Source organism: Myotis myotis, unplaced genomic scaffold (genome assembly GCF_014108235.1).
Source record: "Myotis myotis isolate mMyoMyo1 unplaced genomic scaffold, mMyoMyo1.p scaffold_m19_p_5, whole genome shotgun sequence".
In the NCBI taxonomy this organism is placed as follows: Eukaryota; Metazoa; Chordata; class Mammalia; order Chiroptera; family Vespertilionidae; genus Myotis; species Myotis myotis.
The window spans coordinates 93,800,086-93,817,773 of NW_023416357.1; the positions used below are offsets into that span (position 1 = coordinate 93,800,086).

A 17,688-nucleotide genomic window follows, 5' to 3' on the forward strand; every position below is an offset into this window, starting at 1 on the left:
TCAACGTAAAAAGAGAGAAAAAGTCAACGTACAGAACAATAAGTAGACTTGGCTACACTTGTTAAAAAAAAAAAAAAAAAAAAAAAAAAAAAAGACCAAACCCAGCCACACACAGAGAGAAAAAATGACACCAGCCATCCAGAGAGAGAAAAATTACAACTATTTCGTAAACATGCCTTGGGTACCCTTGGCAGGTTCCCAGGGGCAGTGGTCACTTCTGGGGAAGCGGGGCGGGGGCAGACTCCGCCGCATTCCGGCCTGCACGCTCGGTGTGGACGCTCTTACCTCCCACCTCTGAGGCTCTGGCTCCTCGTTCGGGGCCCCCCACCGTTTAACGACGCGCGCGGTGTTTCCCGCGCCTGATTCCACGTAATTCTCACCAGCGGTGGGGAGGTTCCCGCCACCTTCGTGTTGGAGGAGACTGGCTGGACAGCGTCAGTGGTTCCCCCCAAGTCACCGGACAGGTGGGTGGTGGGGCCAGAACGCCCCGCTCTCCTCACGCCCCTCCGGGCCTGCCCAAAGGCGGGGTCCACGGAGAGCGGGTGACCTCACTGGGTGCATGGACAGGGCTCCTCTCCCGCCTCCAGGAGCTTGCTCGATGTCTTTTGTGAACGAGAGAGACCAAAATGTCGCCAGGCTGCTCCCCGAGCCTCACGGAAACACGGAGAGTTGTCACCTCAGAGACTCCGAGTACAGGCGGAGCCACACTCAGTTTGCTTGCGCCCGCCAAACCTCTACGACGCGACGCCCGGAAGTGACGCGAGGACCCGCCCCACGCTCCCTGACTTCCGGCTACAGGCCTGAGCTCGCGCGTGCGCCTGGGGAGCCAGGCGTGGTGTTCCGCACGCAAGTCTGCACGCGGCGGAAAGAAATGGAGGACTCCGCTTCAACACCACCCGCAGCCTCAACCGCCACTGCAGCCTCAACCGCCACTGCAGCCTCAACCGCAACTCCAGCCTCAACCGCAACTCCAGCCTCGACCTCAGCAACCCCGGACGCACTAGGGCAGCTGGATGAAGAGCAGGTGAGAGGCCTCTGGGAGGGGGATTCGGAAGCGAGGTGGCCTTGGCCTTGTGGTGCGCTGGGTGCTGGAGGCGGGCCCGCGCTTCCTCCGATTCCCCCGAAGATTCGAGGGTCACTGGTCGCGGTACTCTCGGCCTGCCAGCTCTTCCATGCGCACGGGTAGGCGCTCGCTTACCCCGACCCTGCGGCCTGGCTCCCTTGAATTGGAATGCAGGTATTTAGTTTGGGATTCTTGAGCGAGGTGTACCTGGCTCTACTTCCCTACCGTTTGACTGTGGCCAAGTCGTTTAATTTTGTAAGCCTCGGTTACCTCGTATTTAGAATGGGCTCCGCTGCCCTCCGCTCTCCAGTATTAGAGGAGGCAGTGCGCGTGCGGCGCTGTAGCCAAGGGCCTGGCATACAGTCGGCGCTCACTGAATGCTAGTTGCAGTGTGATGCGCGTTTACTGGCAACACTGCCTTCATCATCGCGGGCAGGGGAAGAAGCGTGTGCCATCTGGCACTTTTCTGCAGACGAACGGATACTCAGGTGATTTCTGATAGGGTTTTGCATTCCTGTGACTACAAATTGTAGGATCCTAATAGCTATGATGTTGGAGGTTGCCTGTTAAACTAGAAATAGAGCAGAAAAATAAAAGGTAAAAGCTGTAGGAAGAGGGCAAATACTAAATTGGATTGAGATTTAATTTATTTGTCTATCTTCACTTTGCAGACCAGAAAGGCAGTGAAAACTCTGTTGGCGCATTCCAGGTCCAGGAAAAACGCGAATGGATTGCTTTTGAATGAGAATGAAAATTTCTTTTTAATGGTGGTATTATGGAAAATTCCAAGTAAAGAACTGAGGGCCAGATTGTAAGTTCTGGTTTTCTGCCTTTGCTGTTTTAATCAGTCAATTCTGTGTAGTGTTAACAGTTGTGATTTAGTTTCTAGTGTAAACATTGCAAACTCAAAATAAAAATCTGAGTTGATACAAATAATTGTGCTTTACAAAAAAAACACAGAGGAATACAGACAAACTTAAATTTTTTAGAAATTTCACCAGTCTGGTGGACAATTAACCTAAGCCAGTGATGGCGAACCTATGACACGTGTGTCAGAGGTGACACACGAACTCATTTTTTTTGGTTGATTTTTCTTTGTTAAATGGCATTTAAATATATAAAATAAATATCAAAAATATAAGTCTTTGTTTTACTATGGTTGCAAATATCAAAAAATTTCTATATGTGACACGGCACCAGAGTTAAGTTAGGGTTTTTCAAAATGCTGACACGCTGAGCTCAAAAGGTTCGCCGTCACTGATAGCAGTTCTATTGAATACGAAATCTATTTTTTGAGAGAACAAAAGTTAGAATAAATTAAACAGCTTTTGTACTTTAATAGAATCTGTCATCTTTTCATGTCAAACTACTTCCAAGCTAAAACCCCTGATGTCCCAGACTCGCCTCTTTTAAAATGTTTTTATTGATTTAAAGAGATAGAAACATCAGTGGGAGAGAATATCAACATCGATCAACAACCCCTTGCTGGGGATTGAGCCTGCAACCCTGCCATGTGCCCTGCCTGGGAATCAAACCAGTGACCTCCTGGTGCATGGGTCGACGCTCAGCCACTGAGCAACACCAGCCAGGCTGAACTGGCTTCTTTATACAGACACTATTTAAAACTTGGCAGTGAACTCCTTATAGAAAAGAAACCAATGGCAATTACACATTCTCATTGCTAGGACTTTTAGGTCAGAGATGCACCTCTGCAATTGCCAGACTTAATAAATAAAAACACAAGTAATTTTTTAGTATAAGTACCTTGGGACCTATTTAAAAAAAAATTAAAATGTAACTGGGTGTGCTATTTTCTATCTGACAACACTGCCTTTCTGTGGAGTCCCTCATTTCCTGAGTATCAAAAAGCCAGCTGTGCTCAAGAAAGCAGTGTATAGGGTAGTTAGTTTCTTTTCTGGGAGGGGGAGGAGGGACCAAGAATGATTACAAATTGGGAAGAACCTTTTGATCCTCAAACCCTTCAATAAGTAATGTTTACAAACCTGCCTCAGCCAGCTTCCCTTAGTTATTGCTTTATGTATTCCTCCTGCATTCTGTTTTCCATACATTTGCTCAGGCATTTTTCCCTTTGGGAAAGCCCCCTTACTTTCTCTAGAATATTTTCCCCAGCTGCTCACACCTTTTTGGTGATTTTTGCCACTACCAGCTTCACAGTTCTTCCCACATCGTTTGCCAGATCATGCTACTACTGTGTATTACTATCTCTTCTTAAACAAAGGAAATGTTTCCTTAAAACATACAGGCCTAGGAAGTGCATTAAATTTTTTTTTTTTTTTTTTTTTTCTTTTTAACACAGCCTAGTGATCATGGCATGTCTCTTGGTCCCTCTTGGTTTGCTCCATATTTTCTTTTCAGCTCTTAAGAGCTCTGTTTTTTATGGAGCCCAGAGGTTTCTCCATGGTAATTTCTAAATCAGATCTGCCCTGCTGGAAATCGATTCTGGCACATTATAGGATGTGTACACATATAGTAACATATGAAATAATAGTTATATATGCACTATTCTGGGTGTCTTTGTATTTGAACTCTTATTCTATCCCAAATATTAATTGATATTTTGACCTATGGGTATTTGTGGTGATTTCCATCTTAAATCTCTGTGCTATTGAAAGTCAGACATATTTTTAAAATGTTCTCAATATAGAGAACATATACACACTTTAACAGCTGATAGCTCAATTTTGAAGATTAAATGTATTTTAATAAATACTGCCTTTATAATTATTCACATTTGGGGGAAGCACCCTGTAGTGTTTACTTAAATAGTGTGAGTGAAGTTTACTGAAATGACAGTAAATTGTGTATTCCATGGCGTATAAACACTTTCTCTGTATAATAATGCTTTATTCCTTGGTTTCTTCTGTATTTTGCAGGCCCTTGCCTCATGGTATTCGGTCAGATTTAGCAGATGTCTGTTTGTTTACTAAGGACGAACCCAATGTAACTCCTGAAAAGACGGAACGTTTTTATAAGAAGCTTCTAAACAAGCATGGAATAAAAACCATTTCTCAGGTAGGGAGCAGTTAATATTTTCAAGATAATGAAAAGATTTGATTCAAATGAAGTGAAAAATAATACATGGCTGTATCACCTAGTATTTCTCTCCTAGGAATTTAATTTTAACTTTTTTCTTTTTAACTTAATTCCCCTTGGCTTTAGGTAGGACATACTCCATCTTTCATCTGATGGCTCAGCTGTCCAGGTTTGTTGATCCACAAGCTCACTGTACACCAGTACCTTTCTTGAAGATTTTACAAACAGTTGTTCCATTAGGTCGTTTACTCTGAACTTCTGGAGATCCTGTGTTTGCCTCTGACTTGGCATTTCTCACCCTGTCTTACAGTTGTTGGTGGCATTTCTTTAGCTGAGGTCGTCCCATCTTATCGGTCTCCGTGTTCGTGGCATTTAGCATAGTGCCTGGCACATTTTAGGCACTCACGTGTTCACTAAACTGGCTCAAGGACATTTTAAAATCTGAATACAAACTGTTCCCTGAGTATTTCTTGTAGTTGTTCATATTCTTTTTGTGTTCTGTGTTCTCAGATTATCCCCCTCCGAACTTTGAAAAAGGAGTATAAAGCCTATGAGGCCAAGCTCCGCCTCCTGGGGAGTTTCGACTTGTTCCTTTCTGATGCGAGAATCCGGCGGCTCTTACCCTCACACCTCGGGAGACATTTCTATAAGAGGAAGAAGTAAGTTTCTGAGCAATGACGGGACTTGAGCATCGCAGAACTTACAGGTGTATATGCATTGTATTCTAAATGTCTGTGTCGTTACATTACAGAGTTCCAATACCTGTCAATCTGAAAGCCAAGAATCTTTCCCAAGAAATCAACTCCTCAATAGGTGGAACCGTCTTAAACATCTCTAAAAGTGGTTCTTGCAGGTAGGTAAATGTATACATATGTTTAATCTTACACTTAATAATGATTTTTATAAACAGTTTTTATAAGATAGCGCTAATGAAACCAGATCCTTCTATTAAAACTAAAATCCATTCCTTAGACGTATTCTGTTCTCTAGAACAATGCTATCCCATAGAACTTTCTACAGAGATGGAAATGGTCTGTATCCCTGCTGTCTCCTACAGGAGTCATTAGCCATATGTGGTTGAGCACTTGCACTGTGGGAACTATAGCTGACGAACCAAATTTCTAATTTTATTTGATTTTAATTAATTTAAATAGACATGTGTGGCTAAAGCTTACCATATTGGATAGGGCACCTCTAGGTTAAGGATAGCAGGGAGAATGAGATTAAATGCTTAGAGAACATCCATATAGTTCTGGGCTTTCATGTTGACCAGCATCATATTATCCTTTAATGTGAAGACCTACCTCAGTCTTGGTTTAAACATATTCAAAATTATTTTATAAAATACTTAGTGTGCTGATTTGTGCCGGGAGCCGGTCCATGCTTGCTGTTTCAAGGGACCTGGCATATATGGCATACTGTTCTTAATATGTTTGCTCACCTTCTTGGCACTATGTGTTTTAACCAAGGTCTCTGAGAAAGGTTGTTTCCCCAGGTAGGGATTTTCCCCTGAAGTTAGGGAGGGAATAAAACCTCTTAACTAAGTGCCAGGCGGGTAATTAATCACTTTAACTACGAACAATCATGCTTAAGCTACATAATCTTTACTCCCTGGAATGGAGATAAGAAACGCCCTAACCTTTGTAATAGAGATTGATAGGATTGGAATCAACTGGTATAAATACAGATGTAAAAAGACAGAACCAAGAAGAAGAACCTACACAGAACTTACAACACAGAACTCAGAACACAGAACTTAGAAGACAGAACCAGGAGGCACAGAACCTAGACACAGAACCTAGAGACAGAACATGGCAAAAGATCCTGGACAGAAACTGGCCTCAGAATCTAGAGACAGAACCTAGCGAGAGAACATGGCAAAAGATCCTGGACAGGACCTGCCTACAGAACCTGACTGGAGATCCTAAGCAGAACTTGGCTGGAGATCCAGACCAGAACTTGGCTGGAGATCCTGGCTAGGCTGCTGATCAACTTAACACTGCCTCCGTGTCCTTCCTTCTTCGCCGACTCCGTCTATGCCTTTGGGAACCCCTGGACCTGCTGGGGTTGGACCCCGGCAGATTTGGTCACTTGTGGTGTGGGGCTGGGCTGCTGCCAGTAGTGTAGAGCTGTAGAGTATGGTCCTTTCTCCCGAAGATGCCCAGGAGCCCATGTGTATGTAGTGGTCACACGTACTATAAAATAGGACCACCACGGTTTCTTGACCACACGCCAGGGAAGGTAGTCCTTGGCAGAGTGGTTCCAGGTATGGCAGAACAGAATTTGGGCAAAACACATGGGCTCTGCTGTTACCTTCTGCCTTCAGGTGGGAAGTCCCTTATTTGAGTGTCATTAGGTAACTGAGAAGAGCTGTTCATCAGGCCTGGCCCCTACTTTTTGGTTATAGGCTGACATAAGAGTAGTGGCTCATGGGAAGCAGTTAGCTAGAAGGTCTGAGGCCTGGTTCATGGGATAGGTGAGTAGCTGTGAAAAGGGGACAGCACCATGTATCCAATAAAGGAGTAGGAATCTTCTGCCTCTAAGGTTTTTCCAAGGCAAGTCCAGAGCTTAAGAAACATGGTGGAGAGCTAATAAAAACAATACAAAAACATAATCATTCTTTTATCTCCATTCTTATGCTTCCCTAACACAGTTGTTTTCTATCTTTCTTCCCACCCTCCCCTTATGTCCACCCCTCTTCCTCTTTCTCCCTTCTCTCCCCCTCCCTTCTGCTATTTTTCCATCTGCAAAGCCAAGAGTGTGCTTGCAGGTAGGCGGCAGCAGACATAGAAGGTGATCAAAGCCCCTTCTTTGGCTGGAGGGAGGTGGGGGCACTCGCCCCTGTCTCACCCTGCTTCTGAGACGCCGTGCCGTCCTTTTGGCTCCCATGGTGGGGAGGATGGGCACTGGCAGGGAAAGTGGTGAGGATCCGGCACTTCTGGGCTTCCCACTTGGCTTATGTCTGCACTCTGTTTCAAATGAAGGGATGGTCTTGCTCTTGGCCAGAAGACTGTTACTGTAGGAGGGAGGAGAGCTCTTTGTTTTAGAGGTGGCAGCTGGGTCAGGGCCATGGAACTCTAAAGACAGCAAAGCAAGCAACTCTTCCAGGAACCATTCCTTTCAAAACAGTCATTACTAGAGGTAATTGTCCTCAGAAAAGCTGTGGGCTGATTCCTGGACCTGTTTTCCTTTTTAGGTCTGTATAGTTCTGTTTCTCACATACCTGCCTATGCCTTATTTTGAAGAATTATTTTTAAAAATTGTTTTTGTCTGAAACTCTTAAATTGCAGCACTATCCGCATCGGTCACACTGGAATGCAGGTTCAGCACATCACCGAAAACATTCTTGCTGTTACGAAAAAGCTTTCACAGAAATTGCCAGAGGTATAGTCTTGCAGATGCATCAATTGGTCGTTCATTTAAAAGACACAAAGCATGTGTAGATTACATTACTCTTTTTTTGTTTGTTTCAGAAGTGGGAGAGTGTGAAACTCTTGTATGTGAAAACTGAGAGGTCAGTTGCCCTTCCTATCTTTTCTTCATTTGTCAGCAGTTGGGATGAAGCTAAAGGAGTGAATCTTTCTAGTCTGAAGAAACAAGTAAGTAGAATTTTAAGTACTGGGTAGACTTAGTCAAGGATGTAAATGCTGCCCAGAAGAGAGAACCAGGTTGCCATTTCTGCCTGGCTTTGTCTTGCAGTAGTTTTCAGTGACTGGTTTTGTGTTCATTGTTCCCTCTTTTACCTATGAGATTAGTTAATAAAGTATAGTAGGACATACATTTATGATAAGGTAGGTGTTTTAATTTTTCATCAAAGGTCTAATTAGGCTCTAAAAGGACCTATTCATTGGCAAGAGGAGCTAAGAGAGGGGAAATCCAAAATTTAGTTTAAGTTCATTGGTGTTTATGGGCAAAAGTTAAGATTCTATTAGGCTAACACATACCTATTGTTTTTGGTTGGTAGGTACTATTGCAAAAGAAACCAGAATGAGCCCTAGCCAGTTGCTCAGTAGTTAGAGTATCGGCCCTCAGACCAAAGGGTAGTGGGTTCGATTCCCGGTCAAGGGCACCTACCTCGGTTGCCCACTAGAATCAATCAATGTATCTCTTTCACATCTGTGTTTCTCTCTCTCTCCACCCTCTCTCCCCTCCCGTTTTCTAAAAAAAAAACAAAAACAAAACACACACACACACAATGGAAAAAATATCCTCAGGTGAGCAAAAAAGAAGCCAAAACGAGAGAAAATTGAAACTTTTGCCCTTTGTTGGGTCTATCTCCTCATTTGTTTATTTTTTCTCCAGCCATGTTAATCCTGTTCAGTGAATTTTTTTATTTGGTTCTTTTTATTTTTTTACTTCCAGAAGTTTCATTTTTTGTTCTTCAAATTGGCTTTGCTTTTTTTGGTTTGCTGTTATCTAGAAACTAGAGGCTCGATGCACAAAATTTGTGCAAGAGCAGGCCTTTCTTCTCCCGGCTGCCAGCACTGGCTTCCCTCTGGCACCCGGGACCCGGGCTTCCCTCGCAGCCCCTGCTTCGTCCGGAAGACGGTCGTCCTGATGTCTGGTCTTATTAGTATATTACTGAAGGTTGTGGCATTTGGAAAATTATTTGTAGAAATGACTTGAGGTGTAGGAAGAAGATCTTATCTCCGGAGAACTGACATTTACATCTGCCAGGCACCTTGGGGCACTCTCAGTTTAGGCTTGCACATCTCTGAATGACAAACAAATGGTGGTGCTAAAGTTGTAGGACTCTTTCCTGCTCATCTTTGCCCTGAGGGTGGAACTCATGGGCTCTCAGCTTATCGTCGTGAAGAGGGGTTCCTCCTAGAACCCCTGCCCAGTGTGGATGCTGGGATTTGATATCCCTTTATACACCAACTCCACCCCCTATTTCCCACATGGTGGGTAAAACAGAAGTCAGTGATCGGAGATACTCTCTGGGCCAAATGGATTCTGGACTTACTTCATTGTGCCCTCGTTGTTAATTTCTGACAATATAATCAGCTTATCGGTGCTTTTTTGAAAAAATTTTAAAAAACATTTTACCTTGCCTTTTTGTTTTAATTGGGAGGGTGATCCAAAATAATATAGACTGCTAGTAGAGGAAGCAGGAAGGCTAGATTTTTTTTTGCCATTTGTCAGCAGAGTCATTTGTGGGCTTTGTAAAAATGTTGGAATTGCTGGTGAAAATGGAATTTGGATGCTATTTTAGATGTTATTTAACAGTACTCTGTGGTAATGATTAAGTACCTCTAGCTATGTAAACTTTTTACTCTTTTAACTTTCCACCATAACTTGAAGTAGGAAAAGAATGGTCAGGGATTTTTGTTGTTGTTGTTAGCTTTATTGAGATGTAATTTATATCACATACTATGCAATCTGTATAATTCTTAACACATTGTTTGCGGGTAGTTTTTATCGCGCGCTAACAGGTGGCACGGGCCATTTTTGCAGTTGAATAGATTGATTACCGTTATACCTGGAAGTACATACATAATTCACCAGTGTATGTGTTAGAGACCCAAATTTTGTTCTTTGGAATTCGTATATCTGCATGTTAGCATCCCTTTAGAGCAATAAAAAAGTATAAAAATAAACTTATTTATACGTTACCCGCATTCTACCGCTAGTCTATAAAAAACGTATTAATATGTGTCCTGCGCTCTACTACCAGTCAACGTAAAACGTATAAATATGTTTCCCGCATACAGTGTGTTAACTCACCTATCAATGAGATCGACTTTCACAAAACTTGTGACTGCATAACTCAGATACCCAGATTTTGAGTATCTTATCTATAATTTACCACATAAGATGCATCTGTGGCCATGACTCGGAAACAAAGTGGCGATGGGGTTCAAGTACTGGTAATGGGGTTTGTTTGCTCAGAGCTTGTACAGGTCAAGGCCCTTTCAGGGAGCTTATGAATAATCAGAACTGCAAGTGTCATTTATTTTCCAACTAAAGTATCTCTCACTAAAATTTTGGTTTTTCGGTAGGAAGCAAAGAAAATATTAAAACTAAAAGAAAAAACGAGACGAAAGGAGAAAAAAAACAAAAAGCCTATGAAACGAGGTAGAAAGTCTACACCAGCCCTACCTACAGAGGAGACGGCCTCTAAAACTTGTGGTTCTCCAGTGAAGGACCCTGGACCCCAGAAGAAAGAGACCCCTAAGCCTGAGAAGAAAGAGACCTGCAGAATAAAAACCGAAAATAAAGTTCAAGTTGAATCTGAAGAAGAAATCCCATTGCTGGTCCCAATAGGAGAAGCTCCTGCCAAAGAAAATGTAGAGGTATGTTTGCTAATGTTTAAGATTCACAGTGGATTGGTTTAGTGGCCACTGTGTGTCCTACAGGCACTGCTGAGTGGTGAATGTAAGATGGGAGGCACTGTTTTTAGGAAACCTGTTCTACCAAAGACTTTGAACTAAAAGAGAAATACTAGGGTAAACCCTAAGAACCCAGGAGATGGTTACCATGAATTACCTGACCTTTTGTTTAAATATTGGAGCCACAGTATAGTAAACACAGCCCTTTGTGTACATTGGAATCAAGGGAGACTTGACCATATTAATCTAAGAAACTTTGCCTGTGGTTTTAAAAAGCAGGCCACAGTGGACATTTGGGGCAGTGGTTCAGTTTCTGAGGGTGAGTCCGGGATCACTTACCAGGGGAACCGTGGGTCCTGGACCCTGCCTCTAAAATCCTCCAAACACCCCACCCCCAATGGTTCTTAACAGAAATCTGACTTCCTGAGTTTCAGAGGAGGTGATTTAAAGGAACTGGGTTTTTTATTTTTGGTCCTTTGGTAATGCTTTTACTCTACTCATTATATCTGTCCAAACATTGGGAGAAAACCTTGAAAACAAGGAGAGAAATAGGTCCCTAAGAGTCTAGAAGATTACCAGCCACCCCCCATGTGTGTAGAGAGGACTTTTGGTCCCTCTGTGTGTATCCTGGGCCTATTACAGCACATTACCTGTTTTGTATTTCATTCTAACAGTGACCCTTAAACTCTTCGATAGTAAGTACCCTCAGAGCACTACTGGATTTTTTAAATATCCTTAAAGTTAACATAAATGATCATGCTATTAACTGTGTGCAGTATAATTGTTTTTAGAAAAAGTAAGCTGTTTGCTTATAATGGGGCTGGCAGGTAATATGTTGGAATTAAAGAGTGGAAAGCCTAGCTGACAGGGTGTTGTCTGTCAAGAGCTATAGAAGTGTTTATGCCCTTTGAATCCATCTAGGAAATACGTTCGGCAATAATATATGGAATTTTTATCATTGCTCACAATAGAAGCAAAAAATGAAAAAGTATTATGTACCCTTGCAGTAGTTTTTGTAAAATTACTTGAAATAATGTTTGATAAGAGTTTACAATTCTTTTTTTTTTATATATATATATATATATTTTATTGATTTTTTACAGAGAGGAAGGGAGAGAGATAGAGAGCCAGAAACATCAATGAGAGAGAAACATTGATTAGCTGCCTCCTGCACACCTACTGGGGATGTGCCTGCAACTAAGGTACATGCCCTTGACCAGAATCGAACCCGGGACCCTTGAGTCCACAGGCCGACGCTCCATCCACTGAGCCAAACCGGTTCTGGCAAGAGTTTACAATTCTTAGGAAATACTAATAAAATAATTGGGAAAAGGGCATAATACTTGGAGTTTTTACTTTTTTTCACAAAAGAGGTTTATTAAAGGGGAAATCAAGGGTTTTTGGACATATAGTAGACACCCAACCTATACTAGTAGAAGAGGAGGGTCAGAGATTTTCCAGAGGTGAATGAAGGCAGTGGATCCTTTAAAATGGATGGGGAACATCTGGCCTGAAGGCCTTTTAAGTCCCATGATAACATTTGGTCTGGCCCTGCCAAGGCATTAGGGTTGAGTTAATTAAATATTTGACCAAATATAGCAGACTAATTTTTTTTCTCCAAAGTGACTTTTATTTTTTAAAATTTTATTGGGGTTGACATTAGTCAACATGAACATATAGGTTTCATGTGTGGATTACTAATTTATAAAATCTGTATATAGGACCATGTGCCCACCACCCAAAGTCAAATCTCCTGTAACCTTATATTAGGACCCCTTTTTCCCCCACCGCTTCCCTCTGGCAACCACCACACTGCTGTTTGTGTTCGTAAGTTTCAGTTTCATATTCCACATATGAGTTAAATCATATAGTTCTTAGCTTTTTCTGTTTGACTTATTTCACTTTGCATAATGTTCTCAAGATCCATCCATGTTGTAAATGATGCTATTTCATCGTTTCTTATGGCTGTGTAGTATACTCCATTGTGTATATATACCACATCTTTATCCAGTCCTCTATTGTAGGGCACTTTGGCGGTTTCCAGTTCTTGGCCACCGTGAATAATGCTGCAGTGAACATAGGGGTACATCTATCTTTGGGTATAAAATTCTAGCTTTTCGGGTATATACCCAGGAGTGGGATTGTTGGGTCGCATGGAGCTCTGTTTTTAATTTCTTGAGGAATCACCAGACTGCTTTCCATAGTACTTGTACCAGTCTACATTCCCACCAGCACTGAATGAGGGTTCCCTTTTTTCCACAATCTCTCCAACACTTGTTGTTGCTTGTCTTCTTGATAATGGCCTCACAGACTAATTTTTTTTTAATATATTTTATTGATTTTTTACAGAGGAAGGGAGAGGGACAGAGAGTCAGAAACATCGATGAGAGAGAAACATCGATCAGCTGCCTCCTGCACACTCCCCACTGGGGATGTGCCCGCAACCAAGGTACATGCCCCTGACCGGAATCGAACCTGGGACCCCTGAGTCCGCAGGCTGATGCTCCATCCACTAAGCCAAACCAGTCAGGGCTCGCAGACTAATTTTTAAGTTGATAATTTTGTATGGCCCTTGGCAGAAAAAAGGGTCTGTACCTCTGCTTTACAAGGATGAGAAAGAAGGGATTTGGAGTGTGTTGAGTGAAGGCTTTGGGGAGAGAGCAAGAGCAGGGCATATCCTAGGAACTGCAATAAATGGCTACAGTGTCAGTGGTGGAGAGACGGGAAGGACAAGGGGAAAGTAAGAGAAGAGATTGTGAATAAGAAGAGTTGGAAATGCCAAAGATCTGGCTGGGGAAGTAAGGGTAGACCAGATCTATCAGCTAAATTTTCAGTGTTTTTCAGAAGTCTTTAAGCCACTTAAAGATTGGAAGCTTTTGGAACTGATACAGAGAGAATCATGTCTCAGAAATAACACTCCAGCTTCACTGGAGACCATGGATTAATCCAGGAGAAAAGTGGTCGTGGAGTGTCAGACTAGATAAGTGGTAGTGTCAGACCCGGACAGTGGAGACAACAAGAAATGGATGAAACTGGGATGAATTTAAGAAGCAGATTCAGCCTGGCCCATGTTGCTCAGTGGTTGAGTGTCGACCTATGAACCAGGAGGTCACAGTTCCAGTCAGGGCACATGCCTGGCTATCTGGCTCGATCCCGAGTAGGGGGTGTGCAGGAGGCAGCCAATAGATGATTCTCATCATTGATGTTTCTATCTCTCCATTTCCCTTGCTCTCTGAAATCGATAAAAATATATTTAAAAACAAATAAGCCCTAACCCATTTGGCTCAGTGGATAGAGCATCAGCCTGCAGACTGAAGGGTCCCAGGTTCGATTCCAATCAAGGGCATGTACCTTGGTTGCAGGCACATCCCCTATTGGTTGTAGGCACATCCCCAATAGGGGGTGTGTAGGAGGCAGCTGATCGATGTTTCTAACTCTCTATCCCTCTCCCTTCCTTTCTGTAAAAAAAAAAGTCAATAAAATATATTTAAAAACAAAAAAAGAAGCATATTCCACAGAATGTGGTGAAGACTGGGTTGTGAGGTCGAGAAGAGGAAGTGAAGCAGGGGAGGAATGGAGACAGGAAAATATTGGCAGGTAAGATTAATGATCAGAGGAGGAAGCCAGGTTTATAGAGAGAAAAGAGGGGTGTTGATCAAGACCAAGTATCTTCTGAGCTGTTGTCTTTATGGGCCCAGAGAAACCTAACTTTCTTCTTTATTTAGATGCAAAAACATGCCACAGGAGAGAACTCTCCAGTAAAGAGTCCTGGTTCCAACCCACCTCGTGGGAAGAAGAGAAAGGCCTTTCCAGCTTTGGAAATGCCGAAAGCACCAGAGCCCAAGACCCCAGGTAAAGGCCCAGGGAAGAAGCCAAGAGTCAAAGAAGAAGTGGAGAAGCAAAGAAACTCTCCTTTGGGGAAAAAAGACCCAAGACAGACGCCCAAAAAGCCAGAGGCCAAGTTCTTCACTACAGCTAATAAATCTGCAAGAAAAGCTTCCCACACCCCCAAACAGTGGCCCCAAAAACCCAAAGTGCCCCAGCCGACCTAAAGTCAGTGACTTGGCCAGGAGGAAACATGAAAGCTGCCTGGAAAGCTTTTGAAAAATACCTGGGGCCTGACCCCTGCCACAACCTTCTCCAAGAGTGAGACCTGGACTTAAAACCTCACCGGTGATTCTGATGTATGTTTGTGGGTGTAAGAACCAGTAGTTTGAATCCATTTTTTAAATTGTTCTTTCATGTATTAGCTAATATAATAGAAATTACAGTGCTTTTATTAAGTGTAACATTTGCTCCTGAGTAAACTATTCCGGATCTTGTTAGTTTTACTTGAATGCCTGTGATATGACCTTTTCCTTATCTGACTCCAGAACAGCAGTTTGTGCAAGTATTTCCAAAACTTGTCTTCAAGTCAGTGGTGGGCTCCCTGCATGCAAATCAACTGTGGAATTTATGGAACATCTCAGGTTTCTTGGCCCATCATGCGGAGCTGGTATATCTCAATGGGTCTTAGGTGGTGGTTGGCCAAGGTTATAAACCACTGAGTTAGCATATGTTTGGTGAGAAAAATTAACATGGCATCATTTATAAAGGCACCAAATTGAATCCTGCCTTCTAGAGGCAAGAAAATACTTAACCTCCTTCAGCCTTCCAATCTTCCTCCAAATAATCCTCACCCTATATAGAGTTACTTAGATTTGGCACCTCTCTGATAGGAAACCTGGAAGTGGAGACTGTTAAATTTGGGTGATTGTTAAATATATGCTGACTTCTCAGGTGCACAGCTTTTCAGTGGGTATGAGTTGTGGTACACATCACTAGTAGGAAGTGATGGGGTCACTGTAGTAAGGGAAGGTCAACGTGAGACATGGCATCCGAAGATCACCTGGTTCAGAAACAAGGAATAAAACTTGAGATGGTTCTTGGAAAGTCAAGTTGAGATAGTTGTTGCTTTTTGGCCCCACAAATTTAACAGTCCACTTTTTAAATCATGAAAATGCCTCTAACATACAAAAAAATTTGTAGTTTCACTGTCCTTACAGGCTTTTAAAAATGAATAGAAGTGTGTGTGGTAGGGGTTTAGCTTAATTAAAACATTTTCCATGAAGACTAGCTTCTGTGGGAAGGTGTTCAGGTAGACTCGCTTCACTTACTCAAAGGTGAAGATTTAAGTGCTGTTTTGCATAGGGCAAAGAAACAATCAGATAATGTGGTTTATGTGAAAATTTTCTGGGGTTTTAAGGTTTCCTAATTCTATCCTCTAGCCAAGTAAAAGACTTTATAGCACCAAGTGATCTTACATATAGGCAATTCTTAAAAGTAGGTGTTCTGTTTGTGTGTGTGTGTGTTTAAGAATTTTTATGAATTTCCTTGAACCAAACTAATGACATGCTGGGAGACGATCTAAAATGCTCCCTTCTGTTTTTTGTTTTTAAGACTTAAAATTTTTAGAGCAGTTTTAGGCTCATAGCAAAATTAAGGTAGAGAGATTTCCCATTTCCCCCTCCTGCGCACATGCACAGCTACCCCCACATCAACATCCTCCAACCAGAGGGGTACATTTACAACTGATGAGCCTACCTTGACACATCACTATTAGCTAAAGTCCATAGTTGACATTAGGGTTCACGCTTAGTGTTATACATTCTATGGGCATGGACAAAGTGTAGTAACATGTACCCACCATTATAGTATACAGAATATTTTCACTGCCCTAAAAAGTCACCTGTGCTGCACCTATTCATCCCTCTCACCCCCTCCCCAGAGCCCCTGGCAACCACTGATATTGTTACTGTCTATAGTCTTTGCCTTTTCCAGAATGTCATATAGTTGGAATCATACAGCATGTAGCCCTTTCAGACTGGTTTCTTTCACTTACTTAGTCATATGCACTTAAGATTCCTCTATGTCTTCTCATGGCTTGATAGCACATTTCTTTTTTGTGCTAAAAACATATTGTCTGTCGTTTTGGGCAGTTATTAATAAAGTTGCTAGAAATATCTGTGTGCAGGTTTATGTGCTTTGGATAAACACCAAGGGTATGATTACTAAATCATGAGTATGTTGGTTTTGTAAGAAACTGCCAAACTGTCTTCCACAGTGGCCTTACCATTTTGCATTCCCACCAGCAATGAAAGAGAGTTCCTGTTGCTGCACATCCTCACCAGCATTTGGTGTTGGCCATTCATATAGGTGTGTTTTAGTTTGCATTTCCCTGATGATACTGATAAGGAATATGCTTATTTGCCACCTGTATATCTTCTATGCAGAAGTATTCCTTTTGTAATTATTTTGTAATGAACACATGCCAGCCCTCCTTCACTTTACTCCTTTAAATGTCTATCATTAAGAATGGAGAGAAAATGTTAAGAAATCCTGGGGGTAGGGATAGGGTGGCACTTTTGGAAAATACACAGCCCTGGTCCCACTGCAGACCTAAGCTGGTGGGACCGAGGAATCTGTTTTTAACAAGCAGCCAGTGAGTTCTTTGCTTAGGAAGGGTGGGAAACACTAAATTGTGGTCGCTCAAAGTTGCCTCCACTTAGTAACAACTTTACCAAATCATCCACAGGTGAAAGCCAACTAAAAGACAAGTAGGTAAACCAGTTCTTCTATTTCCTCTTTATTATTAAAATGTTTGTAGACCTCCAAGAGAACTATATACTTTTGGCCCCAGGCTTTCTACATTAAGAATTTCTTCCAAATCGATAGAATCAAAGCATTCACATTATTGGATTAATTCTATTTTAAAAAACGAATCTGCTGTGTGAAAACTGCTGCCAATGAAAATTTCAATCAAGATTATCTCCTGTAAAGGTAATGCAAAGAGGTAACTGTTTGACATTTCGTCATGAAAGGTATTTGGCTGTTTTTAAGTAGATTCATCTAATCGGGTATAGAAAACTTCATTTATAAATATAAGTTGTGGTGTGTTGGAAGTTATTAAAGTTTCTTTTTACTAGTTAAGTCAGATATATCTAAAGAGAGTCACTGACCATTGCTCTTATTTTTTAGAGAAGCAAAAGCAAATCTTTTTCACGTGCATAAAAACATGAAACTGGAAAGGCTCTGATTAGAGCTGCGTCACCGAGTTCTTTGAACTGCTTCAAAGTTACATGCAAAAGTTATGTAATCTTTTGCTGAGTTATTTTTATTGAGCTGGCAGCTCCATTAATTCCTCCATTTTTTCTTAACAATAAAGAATAAGAGACATCTTGTAAAAGCCTTTGTTACCCA

At 42.0% G+C, this 17,688-nt stretch overlaps 1 protein-coding gene across 2 annotated transcripts; it reads left to right on the forward strand.

Annotated features, from left to right (window-relative positions):
* The first annotated feature begins 583 nt into the window (after positions 1-583).
* Positions 584-16,451, forward strand: RSL1D1 (ribosomal L1 domain containing 1). Of its 2 annotated transcripts, XM_036309231.1 has the most exons (10): positions 584-927; positions 964-1,024; positions 1,735-1,874; positions 3,958-4,096; positions 4,628-4,776; positions 4,869-4,970; positions 7,408-7,501; positions 7,591-7,716; positions 10,120-10,413; positions 14,175-16,451. In XM_036309231.1, the coding sequence occupies exons 1-10, from the start codon at positions 599-601 to the stop codon at positions 14,499-14,501; spliced, it is 1,761 nt and encodes a 586-aa protein (XP_036165124.1). In that variant the 5' UTR covers positions 584-598; the 3' UTR covers positions 14,502-16,451. The 2 variants fall into 2 exon arrangements, with proteins under 2 accessions (XP_036165124.1, XP_036165123.1); XM_036309230.1 differs by having other exon boundaries at positions 584-1,024.
* Positions 16,452-17,688: the final 1,237 nt, after the last annotated feature.